General features: G+C 35.7%; 1 protein-coding gene across 46 annotated transcripts in view; it reads right to left on the bottom strand.

Annotated features, from left to right (window-relative positions):
* ANK3 (ankyrin 3) overlaps positions 1-16,220 on the bottom strand; it is a 518,594-nt gene that overhangs the window by 215,645 nt on the left and 286,729 nt on the right. For all 46 annotated transcript variants that reach the window (XM_067025566.1, XM_067025563.1, XM_067025562.1 and 43 more), the window contains exons 2-5: positions 11,736-11,837; positions 11,142-11,240; positions 10,835-10,933; positions 4,021-4,119 (exon numbers count right to left, since the gene is read on the bottom strand). In XM_067025566.1, coding sequence (XP_066881667.1) covers positions 4,021-4,119; positions 10,835-10,933; positions 11,142-11,240; positions 11,736-11,837 — 399 coding nt within the window. The remainder of the gene's footprint in view (positions 1-4,020; positions 4,120-10,834; positions 10,934-11,141; positions 11,241-11,735; positions 11,838-16,220) is intronic.

Here is a 16,220-nt window from a genome sequence, read left to right as displayed (position 1 = left end):
TTCAAGGATGTGTAAAATATTGGCCCCAATCGCCTAAGTGACAGTATTGCCCAGGCTCTTGTCGTATAAATCTTGTATAAATCTCCATTCTCCTTACTAACTGTGGACGTGCGGACTCTCTCCACCCTGACATCCAAACTCAGGCTATTTGCTGCACCCTGAAATGTCCTCCTCCTGTTCTACATACACAAATTCTATCTATGCTCCAAGCCTCAAGATCTGGCTGAAGTTCCACTTGCTCCTTTCAACTTTTCCAAGAAGACCCAAATGAGGAAGAAGATGAGCATGAATGCAAACACAAGGACATTCCCTGCAACCATATGTAAGATAACAGAGAAAGGCTGGATACAACCTGGACGTCATCAAAATGATATCACAGGCTACACTTAGGGACGTAAAGTTTAGAGTGTAATTTAATGTTATGGGAAAAGGAATCTACATAACCATGTAAATATCTGATCTCATTTTCATTAAGATAAATGTGTGCATTGTGAACATGGACAAAAACTCTGGATGAATAAACAGAATGTTACCTCTAGGAAAAATTAACCATGGCTTTTTCTTCTTTTTGCTTTTTATTGTACTTTCTCATTTATTTATTACTTTTGAAAAAAAAGAGAAAAATACATTTTAAAAAATGGAATGGTGAAAGGAAAACTGTGTATTAAGAGTTAATGTTGCATCTCACTTTTAAAACCTGAGCAAAACCTAAGGGGTAAAAATGACAGCTCACTTCGGTTCTGCAGCAAAATGAAATGGTTGCATTTCCACTGATAGGAATTTTTCAATCCACAGGGCCTATACATAAAGGAAACTATCTTGCACCAGAAAATCAACGCAGCTGAGACATTAGCACTAACAAGAATGTGCTTCCTGCACAAACCAATTAAAGACACAAAATACCAGCCCTAAGGTGTTAACAGCTAAAATTAGCAGCTCTAGATTTTGTTTCCAAACCAAGTTTAAACGGTTTGGTTTGCTCTGTACAGTTACTCTTAAGAGAAAAATACAAGCCGAAAGGAAATGTGATAGGAGCTCCTTGAGAAACTTCACTGCCTTGTGGAGTGTCTGGCACATAATAGGTGCTTAATAATTACTTGTGCCATATAAGTGAACAAATAAATTTACCTCATGCTTCAAAATTTTGATTAGCAAAAGAAGGAAGATATCCATGGAAAAGAAGGAAGATATACATGGAAAAGATATAAATGTCATACACAGTAATACAGGAAAGGTTTTGAAAACCACAACCATGCCAAAGACTTGATACATATATATAAGGTACATATGGAAGAAAAAATGTATTGACGGACCTTGGCAATATCACATCATATAATAAATTAAAAATCCTATGAAAATTTTTCCATCTAAGGAATCCTTTCATTGCCCACTACTATTCGTTCTGTAAATACAGACTTCTGTGTAAATGATACCAATATTATTGCAAATCGTAGTTAGAACATTGTGTGAATGAAACATCTTATTTCTTGATGTTCCTTTTAGTCTCTAGTACTAATAATCCAAAAGAAGAGATAAAAATTCAGTCAAAGCTTCAAATAGCTCTAGACAATCAGATAGATGTTGTTTATACAGTGATGTACTAGCACCCTCATGAAGACATGGATGTGGTTTGTTCTTAGGACATTCATTCATTTTTTAAAGCTACCAAAAAACCCCCCAAAACCTCTTGAAATTAATATAAAGGAGTAAAAAAAAAATCTATCTATCTGCATTATCTATCTATCTACATATCTCTATCTATCTACATATCTATCTATATATCTATCATCTACATATCTATCATCTACATATCTAACTACCTACCTGTCTGTCTACATATCTATCTACATACCTATCTACATATCTATCTACCTACCTATCTATGTGCATATATATCTATCTACATATCTCTATCTATCCACAGATCTATCATCTACATATCTATCTACCTATCTAGATATCTATCATCTACATATTTATCTACATTATCTATCTATCTATCATCCATCTGTTATCTATCTATCTATCTATCTCCCTCCCTCCCTCCCTATCTTCTTGCTAAAAGACTGAATTAGTTGTTTGAGGATCTCATATAATATTTCTTTTTACTTGGTTGTTGTGCCTCTTTTGGGGCCTTGAAAGCTTAAAAACAATTGGAGAACTCAGTGAGTTACTGGTAATTACCTGACAAGTTAACTCTAATCTATTAGCAGTTAATTGGGCTTATATTCGCTTCTAAAGGAGAGATACTTGATGCTCTGTCCACGGCAGCCTGAAAAAGAATACTACCTGTCCTTCACAGACGAAAACAGTACTACGGAATTGCTGTCATCAGGACATTTATATTATTTCGTATTTCCATCCAAAAATGCGAATGGGTTTTCTCTTCTACAACAATCGCTGCTGCCCATCCTCCCTGCAAAGCATGATGAGACCTGCGCTTCGTCATACTTGAGGGACTCACTCAGGCTACCTCCTCCCAGTGTGAGGACGGGCCCTGCTCAACGTCTACAAATGTTGGTTCCTTTGTTATTTCTTACCAAGCTCCTCTAAGGATATTATTGTTTAAAAATACATTCTCAAGATAAAAATCACCAAGGGAACTGAAGGGTATGAAGTGAAAAGTAAGACTCCCTCCTAATTTTCAGAATAAACCATTGGTAACAATACGCTATGGACATTTTCCTGTATCAGTACATAGAGTCTGTCTCCTTGTTAATAGTGCAGAAGAGCATTTTACTTTCTAAGTAGAGCAGTATTTATCCAATGACTTCCCCATTTGTCCTTCCTAGTTTTTAAAGAATTGTTATTACGAATCATATTGTTGAGCTTCTTATATAATAACTATTTTTTTTGCATTATCTTCTAATATATGTGACAGAAATTCTTTGAAGTGGAATTGCTGTATAAAAAGGTGTATAAATACTAATTTTGATAGTTATTGCTTCTGCAAAAGTGTTGTAACCAATGGTCAACTTCACCAATAAGGTAGTTAAGTTCCAATTTTTTCTACCCCTTGAATTTCTTCCTCATCCCATGGGCAAAAGACTGGATCTCATTCTTTCTCTGATTAATAAATTAATACTTCTTTGACTATGAGGGAAGGTGAGGTATTTTAAACATTTATGGTCATTTGTATTTCTTTTTGTGTGAACTGCCTCTTCATTTACTTAGTAGCTTCCCCTGAAGGCATAATCTCAAAACCTGGGTGAGGTTATACGCAATTCCTGTATTGCCATCTTTCTTGTGTCATTCAGGAAATACTTCAGAATGAAAGTCAGAGGAGTGGTATTACTACAGGGATAACCCTACATCTGTTCTAATTCATTGTTTTGTTAAAAATAAAGAATACCCAAACATTGGTCCTTTAGTATTAGCAATAGATTTCTAGTGATACACTTTACAAGGGATCACAATCTTCCATCCAGATTAGTTTAAAAAATAAACTGTATTACCTAAAACAGTACCAGTGACTTAAATAACTTTTTATGTTTAAATAACTCCTCTATTCATGACTGCAAACATTTTCTTTTAAATACCACTTTTATCTAGTATTTAAAAATGTGTACTAGTTTTGTTTAGAAGTGTGAGTTTAATTAGTTAACTTTAGAAATATATAAATCCATTCATTATAATTATGCTAGCTTAAATTTGGGAAAAAAACAGATTTAAAACTTATGTTTTATCCCCGAAATATTTCAAAACAGTGGCTGCCTTTGAGGCAAAATTGTAAGAAGCAGATAAGTGTTCTCAAGCAAATATGTAAATAGTAAATAAACAGCTCAGTTATAGGGTAGAGCCAGGCATTTAAGAGCAGAAAGGTTATCTATGCAATGGAAGATTCTTGAAAGACTAGGAATAGAGTTTTCTAATATATTTCATAAAAACTTGCGAGCCCACACATTAATATACAACTGCAATGAAATACCAGTGGGACAAATTCTCAATTTACAGCTTTAGGTTTATAAAATGCCCTATAAACATGTGAACTTACCCATGGAAAGAACCAAAGTGTCTTACCTCCGTGGCCAGGCTCTGGCTTGCACCATTGTCAAGGAGAAACTTGACAACTTCCAGGTGGTTCTCCTGGGCCGCCATATACAATGGTGTGAAACCATTCTGCAAAATAAGAATTAAAATGTTTGTGGCTTTTTAAAGCAAGTCTATCTTTCCACTGTACTGATGATATTATATATTCCAAGAAATCTCACACATAATAATTTTAATAATACTTTAATATATTCATATTTATTAGAAAACCTAAGCACCATAATTTAAGCAGAATGTATAATTCACAATTATACTTCCTAATTCATAGTTTGAGTGTGGTTCATTGCTACTTGTTTAAGTGTAATTCATACCAATATATCCACTTTAGATAAATATGTACATTCATTTAACCGTCTACTACTTACTGAGTGTTTACCATGAGTAAAGGATTTTACTAGATGCCATGAGAATATACAGAAAAATACATTTGGTCATTGTTCCAATAAATATTTTTTTATCCCAAGCAATAATTATTTATCTTAAATAAAATATGTAATACTTTTACATAAAATTAAACACCTGAAATAGCTCCTACTTTGGGAAGAATTTATATTAATTTCATACAGCTTCAAACTTACCACAGATGGGGTGACTTAGAGCAAAGGAAAGAATACCAATTTGAAAAGGGTGTATCTTCAATTTTAAAGTAGAATTCTATTAGTAGTCTACTTTTTATAAGTAGCCTTCCTTGCATTTTTTGCAAAGACGTGTTCAGAATACATACACACACACTCACATATTATATATTCTATTGTGCATCTTTGTCCGAAATGTGCCCAAATGCCAAGGAACTTGGAAGCAAGTGAATACATACATCTTAAGCTTCTTAGTAAAAATATGTTGCACATACGTGTTTGTTCTCTAAAACAATGTATTTCACATCTATGAAATACTGTAATATTTTAAAAAAACTTTTATAAGATATATACACCAAAACAGGTATTTTTCAAACTATAATCAATTCTCTTTGAAAAACATTTTCAGAATTCAGTTCTGTTTAACTGAATGATCTGGAAATTTTGTTGTTTACATTACGCAATCTCAAAGAATAAATGTAAATACATTCGAAATTAAATGTTACCAAATATTACTCAAAACTTTGTGATTCAAAAGGTTTAGGTTAATTGTTATAAGTATTAATTCCTATATGATGAATAACATAATTCAGCCTCTGGTAACCTCCCTTTTTTGGCTTATACCTCAGAATTAGGAAGTAAGTTAAAAATATTCTTGGTAAAAGTATTACCACATAACAAATCTACCATAGCATATATACTTTATTCATCAGAGAGTTCCTCTGTTCTACTTATTCTATTTTACACATAAATGTAATAAACTAGGTTATTTGGTTGCCAAGCTCAAGATTAGAGACACCAAATAAGAGGCAGTAGAATATGACACAGTAGTCAAGCTTCTTCCTTTTAAATTATCTACCTAGTAACATCACTAAGTTCACTGCTGCTTTATTCTGTTATGAAAGATTTTATCAATTTTAAACACGAAACATGGAAAAACTGCAACCCAATGTGTGTGTGTGTGTGTGTGTGTGTGTGTGTGTGTGTGTTTCATCTCTGTCACTCTTCCCAGAGCTATGACGGAACCTGAAAGCTGTTTAGGATTACCCTTTATCATACTGCTATTTTCTCATTTTCTTATTTGACCAAAATGAAAGATTTTTAAATCCTTGGCTGATTTAAATATCTCTTAACCAAAAAAAAAGGAAAAACATTAAAAAGAAAAGGTGAAAGCAGCATGGATTTTTATCACTCTATGAACTGAGTATATATCTTTCCACATCACGCAAAATTTCCAGATGGAAGATTCAGATTTTAGGAGTAAAGTTCTTAAGGAAAAATTCCAAAATGGATGTCATTCTTTCGGACATAAATATCAAGTAGATAATATATGTATGTCAGTGGATTCTCAACTTCAGGGCAGGGGTCTGCTGTAGTTCAAGTTACCTATGAAACACTGGTTCACCTACAAATGCCTGGTTTCTAGCCCAGTGTACCTGCACTGTTCTGGAGGAAACCTGCCAGAACCAAACATTTCATGACCCCTGAAGGAAATCCAAAACTAGGCACTGAGGTTTAGGAGATGCTGTTCTTACACACCTGGAGCTTCCAAAGAGTGGTTCTTAAGAAGTACAACTTTTAGATCACTCCGTGTGCCCTTTTCACAATGGCAGAGAGTGAAATGCGTACAACTGGAATTTCTCAGAAATAATACGTAGACACGGGTCACAGCAAGATGGGGCTCTGTGGTGAACAGTTTCCACAATAGCTTTTCCTCTTTTTTTTTTGAGTGTTTGCCATTGTACCGCTATTACCTGAAAGCTGGTCATTTTCTGAGTGGTCACATTCTTTCACATTGTTTCATCTTTATATATTTTTATGTATATATAATTCACACACCAAAAAACTCACTCTTTCGAAGTGTAAAATTTAGTGGTTTTTAAAGTCTGTTCACAAAGTTGGGCAACCATCCCCACCATCTAATTCCAGAACATTCCATCATCTCATAAAGGAACCCTGGACCATTAGTATTCATTCCTCATGGGCCCCTCCTCATGTCCTCTGGCAACCACTCCTCTGCCTTCCATCTCAATGGATTGGTCTGTAGTAAAAAGTTCATGTAAATGGAACCATCCAGTAAATGGCATTGAATGGTCTCATTCTAATTCTGCTGACCATATTGACAAAATGTTTTTGGTGAGGCCTCCATAATGGAAATTTCAATTTTATACTGGGTATGTGAGTGTGTGTGTTTGTGTGTTTATTTTGGTCCCTTCCTTTGGCAGTATTGTTTCTATTTTCTTTAGAGGAACTACACCTTCATGGATGTGTAGGTAGGACTTGTCTTGGTTGGACTTTGAAGTAAACCGGCCTGTCCTTCTTCAACCACAGCGTGGACGCACGTGTGGCGCGGCTCTGCTTGCTCGTCCCCATCTATTCTATGTCCTTCTCAATTCTCTTTTCTACCAAATCTCCCCCCCACCCCCGCCCGCCTCGAATGGCCTGTAGGGACTGTATCAAAGGGCAACCTTATTACCCTTCAGCTTCTGATTAGGTTCTCTCACTCCAACTACCTAGTTTCCAAAGCTTTCTGAAAGCTTCTTTACCCTTCTGTTCTATGGGTTCCGCATATAATTCCAAATTGCTCAAGTTATTTGGATTAAAGCAATAGGAACTAACAGTAATTAATACAAATTTCATTTATTGGGAAAGGATCAACAAGGCGTGAGAACACATACACACTAGTTACGGTTCTAGGAAGATAATTATAAACACCTTTTTGAAAGAGTGAATAAAAATATTACCATTACTCTCTAGTGCAAAGAGGGTTAAGGCACAAGTAATCCAGTGTGGATGACCTAGAGCTGTAATGATTTTTCATGAAATAGTACCTGGATTGGGAAGATGGTAATATTTCAGAAAGAATGTTATTTTTCTCCTAAGAGAAAAAAGTACTTCACTGGTTTTATATCAATTTCCTAACTTAGGAAATTTCCAAAACAAAGAGCTGACCAAAAAGGAACATATGGGTGGCCCAATTTACATTTCCTTTTCTGTAGCAACAATACACTGAATTCTCAAAAGGCTCAAGACTGATATGCTTTTTGATGTCTGATTTTATCTAATATCTTCAGTACCTTCTGCTCTGATTACGGTGTTATTATAAGTATTGTGGTGTTATAAGTATGCAAAGTTGCAGACTTATAGTTTTATAGACAGTACTGAGGCATGCTGCCTAATACCCACTAAAATAAAACAAAATAAAATAAAATAAAAATGAAATGAAACAATGTAAATAAAATAAGGACTTAAATTTCATCCATGAAATTTTATCCATCCTAGTTTCCTCCAACCAAGCCTTTGTATATCATAAAGTGCTGTTATTAATTAAAATGTTAAGGGCATGGTGATATATTTGTACTGATTTACATATGGTACTAATTTTTGTTAGGGTTGTTTACATCAGAGATGGGCTATTAGTTTAAAGGTCAGAAAGGCTCTATCTGGACCACATCCATTGTCTGACTTCATCAGGACCTGACCTCCCCCCACACATAGGAAACATTAAAAAACCCAGAAAGACAAAGGAAGCATTGGTTTAATTAATTTAATTAATTAAAGGGTCTTGTCTTTGTTAAAACCACCGTGAAAACCTGTCAATTTAGAATACTTTGATAGTTAAAATATTATACGAAATAAACATAGTTGGTACCTTATATTAAGGAATAAAGACAGAGAAGGAGAAAAGCATGAGGGATGTCATTTGACATGGCAGTTTGAGATTTTTCAAGAGCAAACACTGTTAATCATTGTTGTACTTCATATAAATATTAAGAACTTAGTAGAGTTAAGAAGTTAGGAATCGTAGTAGAGTTCTTTAAAATCACAATTTAGTTATCTAACCCAATTTCTTTCTTAGGGTAGACCTAAATGATTCCTGGAATGTTAAGCAATATAAGAAAGAGTTAAATAACTTATTAAGACCTAAGATCAAGGCAATGACAAAAATTATTACAAGAATATCCACAAATTCCTAGTTTATAGAGCCTCAGTTCATGAGAACTTGATATTGTCCCATGCCATTTTTATTTTCAAGGAGAATTTTTATATTTAAGGAAGATGAGGGGCTCTCTTTATGCTGTTTCTTGTTGGCTATTAAATATTCTCTATAGGATAAAATTTCACTTAGACGGGGATACACTTTCTTGAATAATAAGATTCCTGGGATGTTTTATGTTCTGCCACCAAATGGAATTTCACTGCATTTCATGGCATTATTGCTTGCTGTTCTTCAAAGTTCCTTTTGAAAAGCTGCTGCCAGGAATTGTCTTTGAAACTCCATTCTGCTGCATGGCAATCTCATTACTTATTCTGTCCACAAAACAATGCAGTTCAGAAAGCTGCTGGGGGCAGGTGTCCAGAGGAAAGGGGGGCAGGTTTTCTGTCAAGTGGGTGGCTGGGTATTCCTAGCACAGCTGCAAGGAACAGAGAATTTCACAGCCCACGCTCTCTTTCTGCACACTTCATCATCCGGAGAGGATGTGTATACATTGAAATCAAATATGGTTAGGATTTTATTTCGACTACAGCTTCTCCCAGGCATTGCAGAGAAGGTTTAAAACCACGCCTCCTCTGAAGCATCAGTCATGAATGTGCATAATGTTTAAAAGAAGGGAAGGTTAATTCTTCCCTCCCTTGGGGGGAAAATAGGAAAATGAAAATGGACTAAAGAGTTTTCCCACTATCTCAGAGCTTAATACTAGCTATTTTCTAAGTAAAAATTACAGGGGCATTTAAAAATAATTGGTTGAAAACCATAATGCTCCTCTTGTGGTCAGCTGGTCTGTATTTCTCTTCAAGCAACATACTGTCAGTATTCAACTTTATATCACTCCTTTCTAGAAAAGCTTTAGAAAGTAAGTGAGCTATCAAAGGGAATCAGCACAGGTGGCATAGACCATGTAACAAATGTCCAACCATAGGGAACTAGAGGTTAGACCAATTATACAAGAAATCATGTGGTTGGAAGTACAGTGCCCTTTCTTTTCCATGACACTGTTATTCAATGGCATCAGAGCTTTCATCGCTACAGTGGGAGTGACAAGGGAGAGAATCACTGCAATTCTGTGGACCCATAAAATACAAGAGGCTCCTGTTATCCAAAGATAATCAGTACTGGGAAAGACTGAGGAAATCAAGGGCATTTAAAGTGGAGATCAAAAGGCCGCAGTAAATAATGAAAAAAGTTAGATTGAGACTTCATCTTGAAAGAGAAAACCAGACATTGTAAAAATGCCTTTACATGATTTAACAAAAGGTAGGTTACAACTGCATTCATGTACAGGTTCTCAGAGCGAATGAAGACTAAACCAACTATGATTTGGGGGGAGAAAATGTATGATGTTCTTCCAAAAAAATTATATGATGGCTTGACATCCTTCACTTTTTATTTTCAGAGCATAAGCAAAAAGATAGTCCCTTTGCAAAAACTACTTGGGAACCAAAGGCCTCACCTAATTTTTTTTCTTCATGTAATCTTTTGATTTTCAAATCATTCGAGTTTGAAACACGTGTCAGGAAATCATCCAAATTCTTCACACAGTCTGGGCAACTACTGCCAGAAAGTCACGACCCCACAGCAGTCCTCCAGCTTCACTTTCCCTGACTTCATGAAATCCTACATCTTTTGCAAAACTTGGAGCTTTGTTCTACAGTCAACTGTTTCAAAATCTAATACCCTGGGGTAGATACAGACGAACCAGCATAGATGTCAGCCTTCAGCTGGAAGGAATGTTTGAGTAGGGACCAGTTTTAACAATGGTCAGGTCCTTAGAGATGATCACACTAAGTGAAGTAAGTCAGAAAGAGAGAGACAAACACCATATGATGTCACTTATATGCGGATCTAAAATACGACACAAATGAACCTATCTACGAAACAGACTCACAGACATAGAGAGTCTGTTTTGTAGATAGAGTCTGTTTCTGCATTACAGAGGTCCTCTAATCATTTGTGTCTATGACTACTAGCCATACATACCAGTTTTACAGATGGATGACTTTTAAAAACCTCTACATCTCACACAAAGAGTACTGCAAATGAGGATATATATGAAATTGAATAATCCAGAATAATATGGCTATTCATGGGATATAGCTCTTAAGTATTATATTCTTAGAAGATACATAAACCAAGCAAGCACCTGACCCAGAACATTGTTTATGAATCATTACAACAACATTTCTTGGCAGTAGAGCTGCAGGCTTACCTGGGATTGGGCATTGACATTGGCTCCATTTGTAACCAAGACCTTTACCACCTCTGCTTGTCCCGCCAAAGATGCTATATGCAACGCTGTGTTTCCTTTCTGTAAAACAAAAGGCAAGATACATGAGGTCACCCATCTTTCTCTCTACTTTCAACATTTTACAAAATATCAAATCCCTCTATAAGTTCCCCAAAGAGAACAAGGTTGAAAGGTATCTCATGAGAAGCGTGCCCCAATTCTTACCGAGGGCTGAATTCTCACTGAATTGGGCAATTGATATAAAAAGCACGAAATGTGTGATACTGACCTTCGTAGCTGCATCCACGTTGGCTTCTCTCTGTAGCAGCTCAGAAACAACTTCTACATGGCCTTCTTTGGAAGCAAGATGGAGAGCATTCAACCCATTCTGATTAAGTGAAGGGAAAGCTTTACTCAGCAGGTTGAAAACAGAAGAGTAAACAGTCAACCAAGAACTCCGAAGAGTTCCCACCAACAACCACTTGTATGTGTTTAGTGTAGGAACTTGCATTAGGAATAAAAGTATTCGTGGCAATTAGGTAGGTTGTTCTGATGTCATTACGTACTAAATTTTAGGAATTAGTTATTAAAGTATACATATCTACATTTCTGAATGCTTCTCTAACAAAGCAGAGAATAACTTGATAATTCAAGCTGGTGACATTTAATAGAAAACACTGGCAAAAAAGAGAAAGTCTTGGTAATATCTAATGAAAGATTTAAGGAGTTTGAAGTCTGGAATTTTAAAATTTTATCTAAAACCTTAAATAACCATTGTAAAGCAATTATACTCCAATAAAGATGTTAAATAAAAAAATAAAATAAAATAAAATAAATAAATAAAATAAAAACGTAAATAACAACAACAATCACCACAACTAACCTGATTGCAAATGTTGATGTCGACTCCATTTTTTATGTAGTCAAGGGCCTTTTCTAAGTGTCCGGCTCGAGCTGCTCTTAAGTAACTTGCATTGGCATCCGACTGAATAAAAAAGAAAAAACTTGTTGATGAAAAACGAAACTAATATGCATGTTGCTAACTACCCAGAATTATTGTCCAAACTAAAAAGAAAATAAAACTGAGATTTTTTTCAATTGAACTATTTTATTTCTAACGTGAAAACATTAATAAAAGGTCTTCATAAAGTCACCAGGAAAAGAACGAGTTCTTCTAAAGTTAGTGTCAAGTGTATAAAGTTACCCCTTCTGTGATGTCATAACTGATTCTGAACCAAAAGAGAAAATTTCCATGATGTGTAGGTAGGTTAAATCAACATGCAATTTCATGAAAGTTAAGAAAAATCCTGTAACTTTCTGGTAGTTACATTATTATAAACCTCACTATTCTCTTTAATCAGAAATTTAATTATACAGATGTTGAACTATAAGGCTACACCTGAAACTCATATAATTTAAAAAAAGAAATTTAACATCTACTCCATTCTTTTGTATCTCTCCAACTTTTCAATTAATAGCTTCACGAATACATTTAATATCACACTAGTTTAACAGGAATTTGTGGGTAATGATATTCTCTTGTATTTTCCTGCAGGACATAGCCATGTGCTGGAACATAGACTGTATCTGAAAAGCATTCACTTATAAACGTCTACACAGTTTGTGAAGCATAATTTCTATATATTTTCAAGCTAGCTAAATCCACAGCCTGCAGAAAACTTTATCAGAAGCATTAGCAGGTTCAAAGAAATATATACACATTTTTAAAACAACAAAAGTCAAGTCTGTAATTCATTCACTGAAAGCATACAACTCTGAACTACTGCTAAACTCTAATACCTACAATTACGCAGCTGAAATCATCTACTATTGGACATTTTTTAATAGAAAGAAGGTGATGAGAAGAAAGACTGCAAAGTTGAGTCTGTACCATTTGTAAAGGAATCTTGTTCCATGTAAAACAATACAGAAGCAGATTTTCTTGAAAGGGCCGCCCAAAACATCACTAGTTATAAATGCAATCATGCAGGGTATGGCTTCAAAGAGGAAAGTGTCTTCTTTCAGCCATTTGCCAACTACGTCCTTCAAACTTCCATTCACTTACCACCTCATCTGTAAAGGCTTCCCAGACCGCCAGGCAGAGCTTAACTGCTCAGAGCTCACAAGGCACTGATTTCATTGAGCCCTCTTGGTATTTATCACCCAGTATCATAGTTTTTGGTATAACTGTCCTTCTTCCCTAAACTGTAAGCCGTTTAAGAAAAAGCAGAGGCAGATTTAAGGGGCAGGCAACTGGAAAGCCACCAAGATGCCAATTTGAGGAATACTAATTGAACCCTGGAAATGTACCTGACACGAAGGAAATCCCATCCCTCAGAAGGATCTTTGGTTCTGGTGCGGGTCAATTCAGCTGAGTTGACTTGCTCAAGACATCAAAGAAAAAGGGCACTGTCTTCAGGGTCTCCTCCCTTCCCATGTACAGCAGTGTGCCTCTCTCTGAAGGAGTACTGCTTCTTCTAAATTAGGGCTTCTTAACCTCAGCACTATTGGCATTTTGATCCAGATAATTCAGATAATTCTCTGATATGGGGACAGTCCTGTTCAATGTCTATGTTCACCAATATTTCCAGCATCTACCAACCAGGTAGAATCTCCTATTTGTGACAACCAAAAATGTCTTCATGTCTCCAAGTTTCCCAGGGTGAAGGGTAAAACCGCCCCTGTTGAGAACCATTGCTCTAAATAAGTGGTAAACCAATTTGCTGAAAGACTGTAGGTTTCAAAAGTCTTAAATCTTTGGCTTGCCTGCATTGCCATATGCCTTGACCTAGCACAAGGCAGTGACTATATGTATAACATCCATCTTTCTCTTTCCTCTACAGCTGGAAGCATCCCTGGCACACAGCAGGTGCCTATAAATGTTTTGTGAATGAATGAATCAACAAATAAGTAAATTATGTGGAAATAACTGATTATTTCCTAGAACAATACAGGAGGCTTTATTAACAACAACAACAGCAGTTACTTAAGTTACTATGATACAAAGCTGAACAGCAGAGAGCATAAACTGAGCCATGAGTTGGGTATCTGGGAACACATGTAGGTGCTGATAAAGTAAAATTGGGATTTGAGTCAAGCATGAAGATCATTTAATCAGGGCAGAGAGTTAAGTAAGAGGAAGACCACAGATTTGGTTCAAATCAAAGAACAAACCAAAGTTTCCAGAAATTTAAAGAAAAATAAAATTCACTCTTTAAACAGCTTTGGTACTTGGAGAAGGTTAGTTTTTGTTTGGTTTATAAGTTCAGTTAGAAATAAATTAGCTATGCAAAGATGGGTCATTGTACCATAAAATACCATCTTCTTTGTGCCAGCTCAGTGACTTATCAGGGAATTTGCCCAGAAGGGCTCTGACGCTGTTCTGGAAACAAATGACATTAGTCTGCTGGGATATTTCAACAGCCAAAGATAATAACTGTGAATTAAGTAAGCACCCCAAACCCTGACTTTGAGTACACAAAAACAGCAGTTAAAGAAGTTCAAAAAGAGGTGTCAGAATTCAAGGAAAGCCCCTGAATTGATTCCAGATCTGAAAAGTTTGGCATTGCTACATGCTGTCATTTTTCTCCCACATTTTCTCAGAATTTTCCCACCAGAAACTCTAAAGCAAAACAAAATACAGACAATATAAACCAAATCTTCTATTTCAGTGGTTGCCTACCTATTTGGAGCTCAGATTCTTTTGAGACTAACAAAAGTTAACGAATAAATTCCTTTCCTTCAACAATTGCACATATATGCATACACATACCAAATCTGCATACACACACCAAATTTGCATACATACTCTAAATCTGCATACACACATCAAATCTGCATACACACATCAAATCTGCATACACACATCAAACATGCATATGCAAACACAATTTCCCCGCTATTTCATACGGCTCAGGATTGCTAAGCCTGCTCACAGGTTTAGGTTTAAGAACACCTGCTCTAATGATAATTCTCTGGTGGATACCCTCCCTATATCTATTTCAGCCAATAACCCTGGTATCAAATAATTCTCTGAGGTAGCTAATTTATCACCTGAGAACTTTAGGAAGAAGAAAAAGGACAAAGATTTATTTTCTTCATTTCTCCCGGCCCTCTGTTACGTGCAGACATGTCCAATACACCAATACATAATAATCAGCCACTGCTTGTACTTCAAAGAAAAAGTCTAGGGAGAGGAAGAGGAAAATACAAAGAAAAAGCAGGAAGAGGGAAACGAAGACTGCCTTGAAGAAACAGGACGACTTAGGAAATGCAATTATTACAGCCCACAAAGAACTAAGATCTTCCTTCTAGTCACAACCACCTGCAAGCCACACAGCCACCTCTTCCTTCCACAAATATTTGTTGAACATCAATTTTGAACTAGTCATGCCAACATCTGGCTGTATGGTGGAGAACAAAACAGATGTGGTACCAATTAACGCTCGCTGGCCTTCATCTCACCCTTACACTTTCCCAAACTGTGCTGCTTCATTGGCAGGATAAATAATGGAGTCTTCATTTTTTTCTTTTTTCAGATTCTGCCTGTAGTACCTATATACTGTTGTTTATTTCCTTAATCTTAAAAATATATACAATATTTTGATATTAGGCTTAATATCAATGTGTTGCATCTCTTAGCTATCATTCCATCAAGTAACTAGGGGTTACTCTTAACACAGGCTACAGCCTGTTTTTAATCTGGAACATTCTATCCAAACAACGTCTCCTTAAAGTCAATTGTAGACAAATTACTATGGAAGGAAATGAGGTCCCATGAGAGGCTGAGCACTGTCACATGGAAAGTCATACTGAGGAGGCCATTGCCTATGGAGTTAGTTGGTACAAAATGAATATGAGTAAGTTGGTCATCATTTCATTTCCCTGCTGAGATGATGAAAATCTGAAGGAATAACTTGGCAAATGAAAGTGTCTTTTGCCACTTTGATGTCTTGTCTACTTAGTAATTTTACTAGACAGGAAAGAAATATGAACCTTCTGTGTTTTTCAAGGAAAGTTTTTCAAGGATAGAATCAAACATCATTATAAATTAACCTACTAACTCAGAATTTTCACCTGTACTGAATATTGGTATTATTCAGCAAAAAGCAGTGACTGGAAAAAAATAAGCATTTCTTGAGTGCCAACCTCAGGAATAACTGATACTTCATACCTCTGACTATGTGCTACATACTATTACAAGCATTTAGACTAACTTAATTATATTATTGGCACTTGACTATATCATTAGTCACTTAATAAAATATGTAATAATTGTATAAGTACTTATATTAACTTAGTCCTTATAATATTTCCATGAAGTAGTATAGTGGGGTCGAATCATGCTGCCCCCCGCCCCAAATTCATG

The sequence above is a fragment of the Kogia breviceps genome, chromosome 2 (genome assembly GCF_026419965.1).
Source record: "Kogia breviceps isolate mKogBre1 chromosome 2, mKogBre1 haplotype 1, whole genome shotgun sequence".
Classification (NCBI taxonomy): domain Eukaryota; kingdom Metazoa; phylum Chordata; class Mammalia; order Artiodactyla; family Physeteridae; genus Kogia; species Kogia breviceps.
The sequence above is the reverse complement of the archived record's forward strand: the minus strand, read 5'-3'. Positions and strand labels throughout refer to the sequence as shown.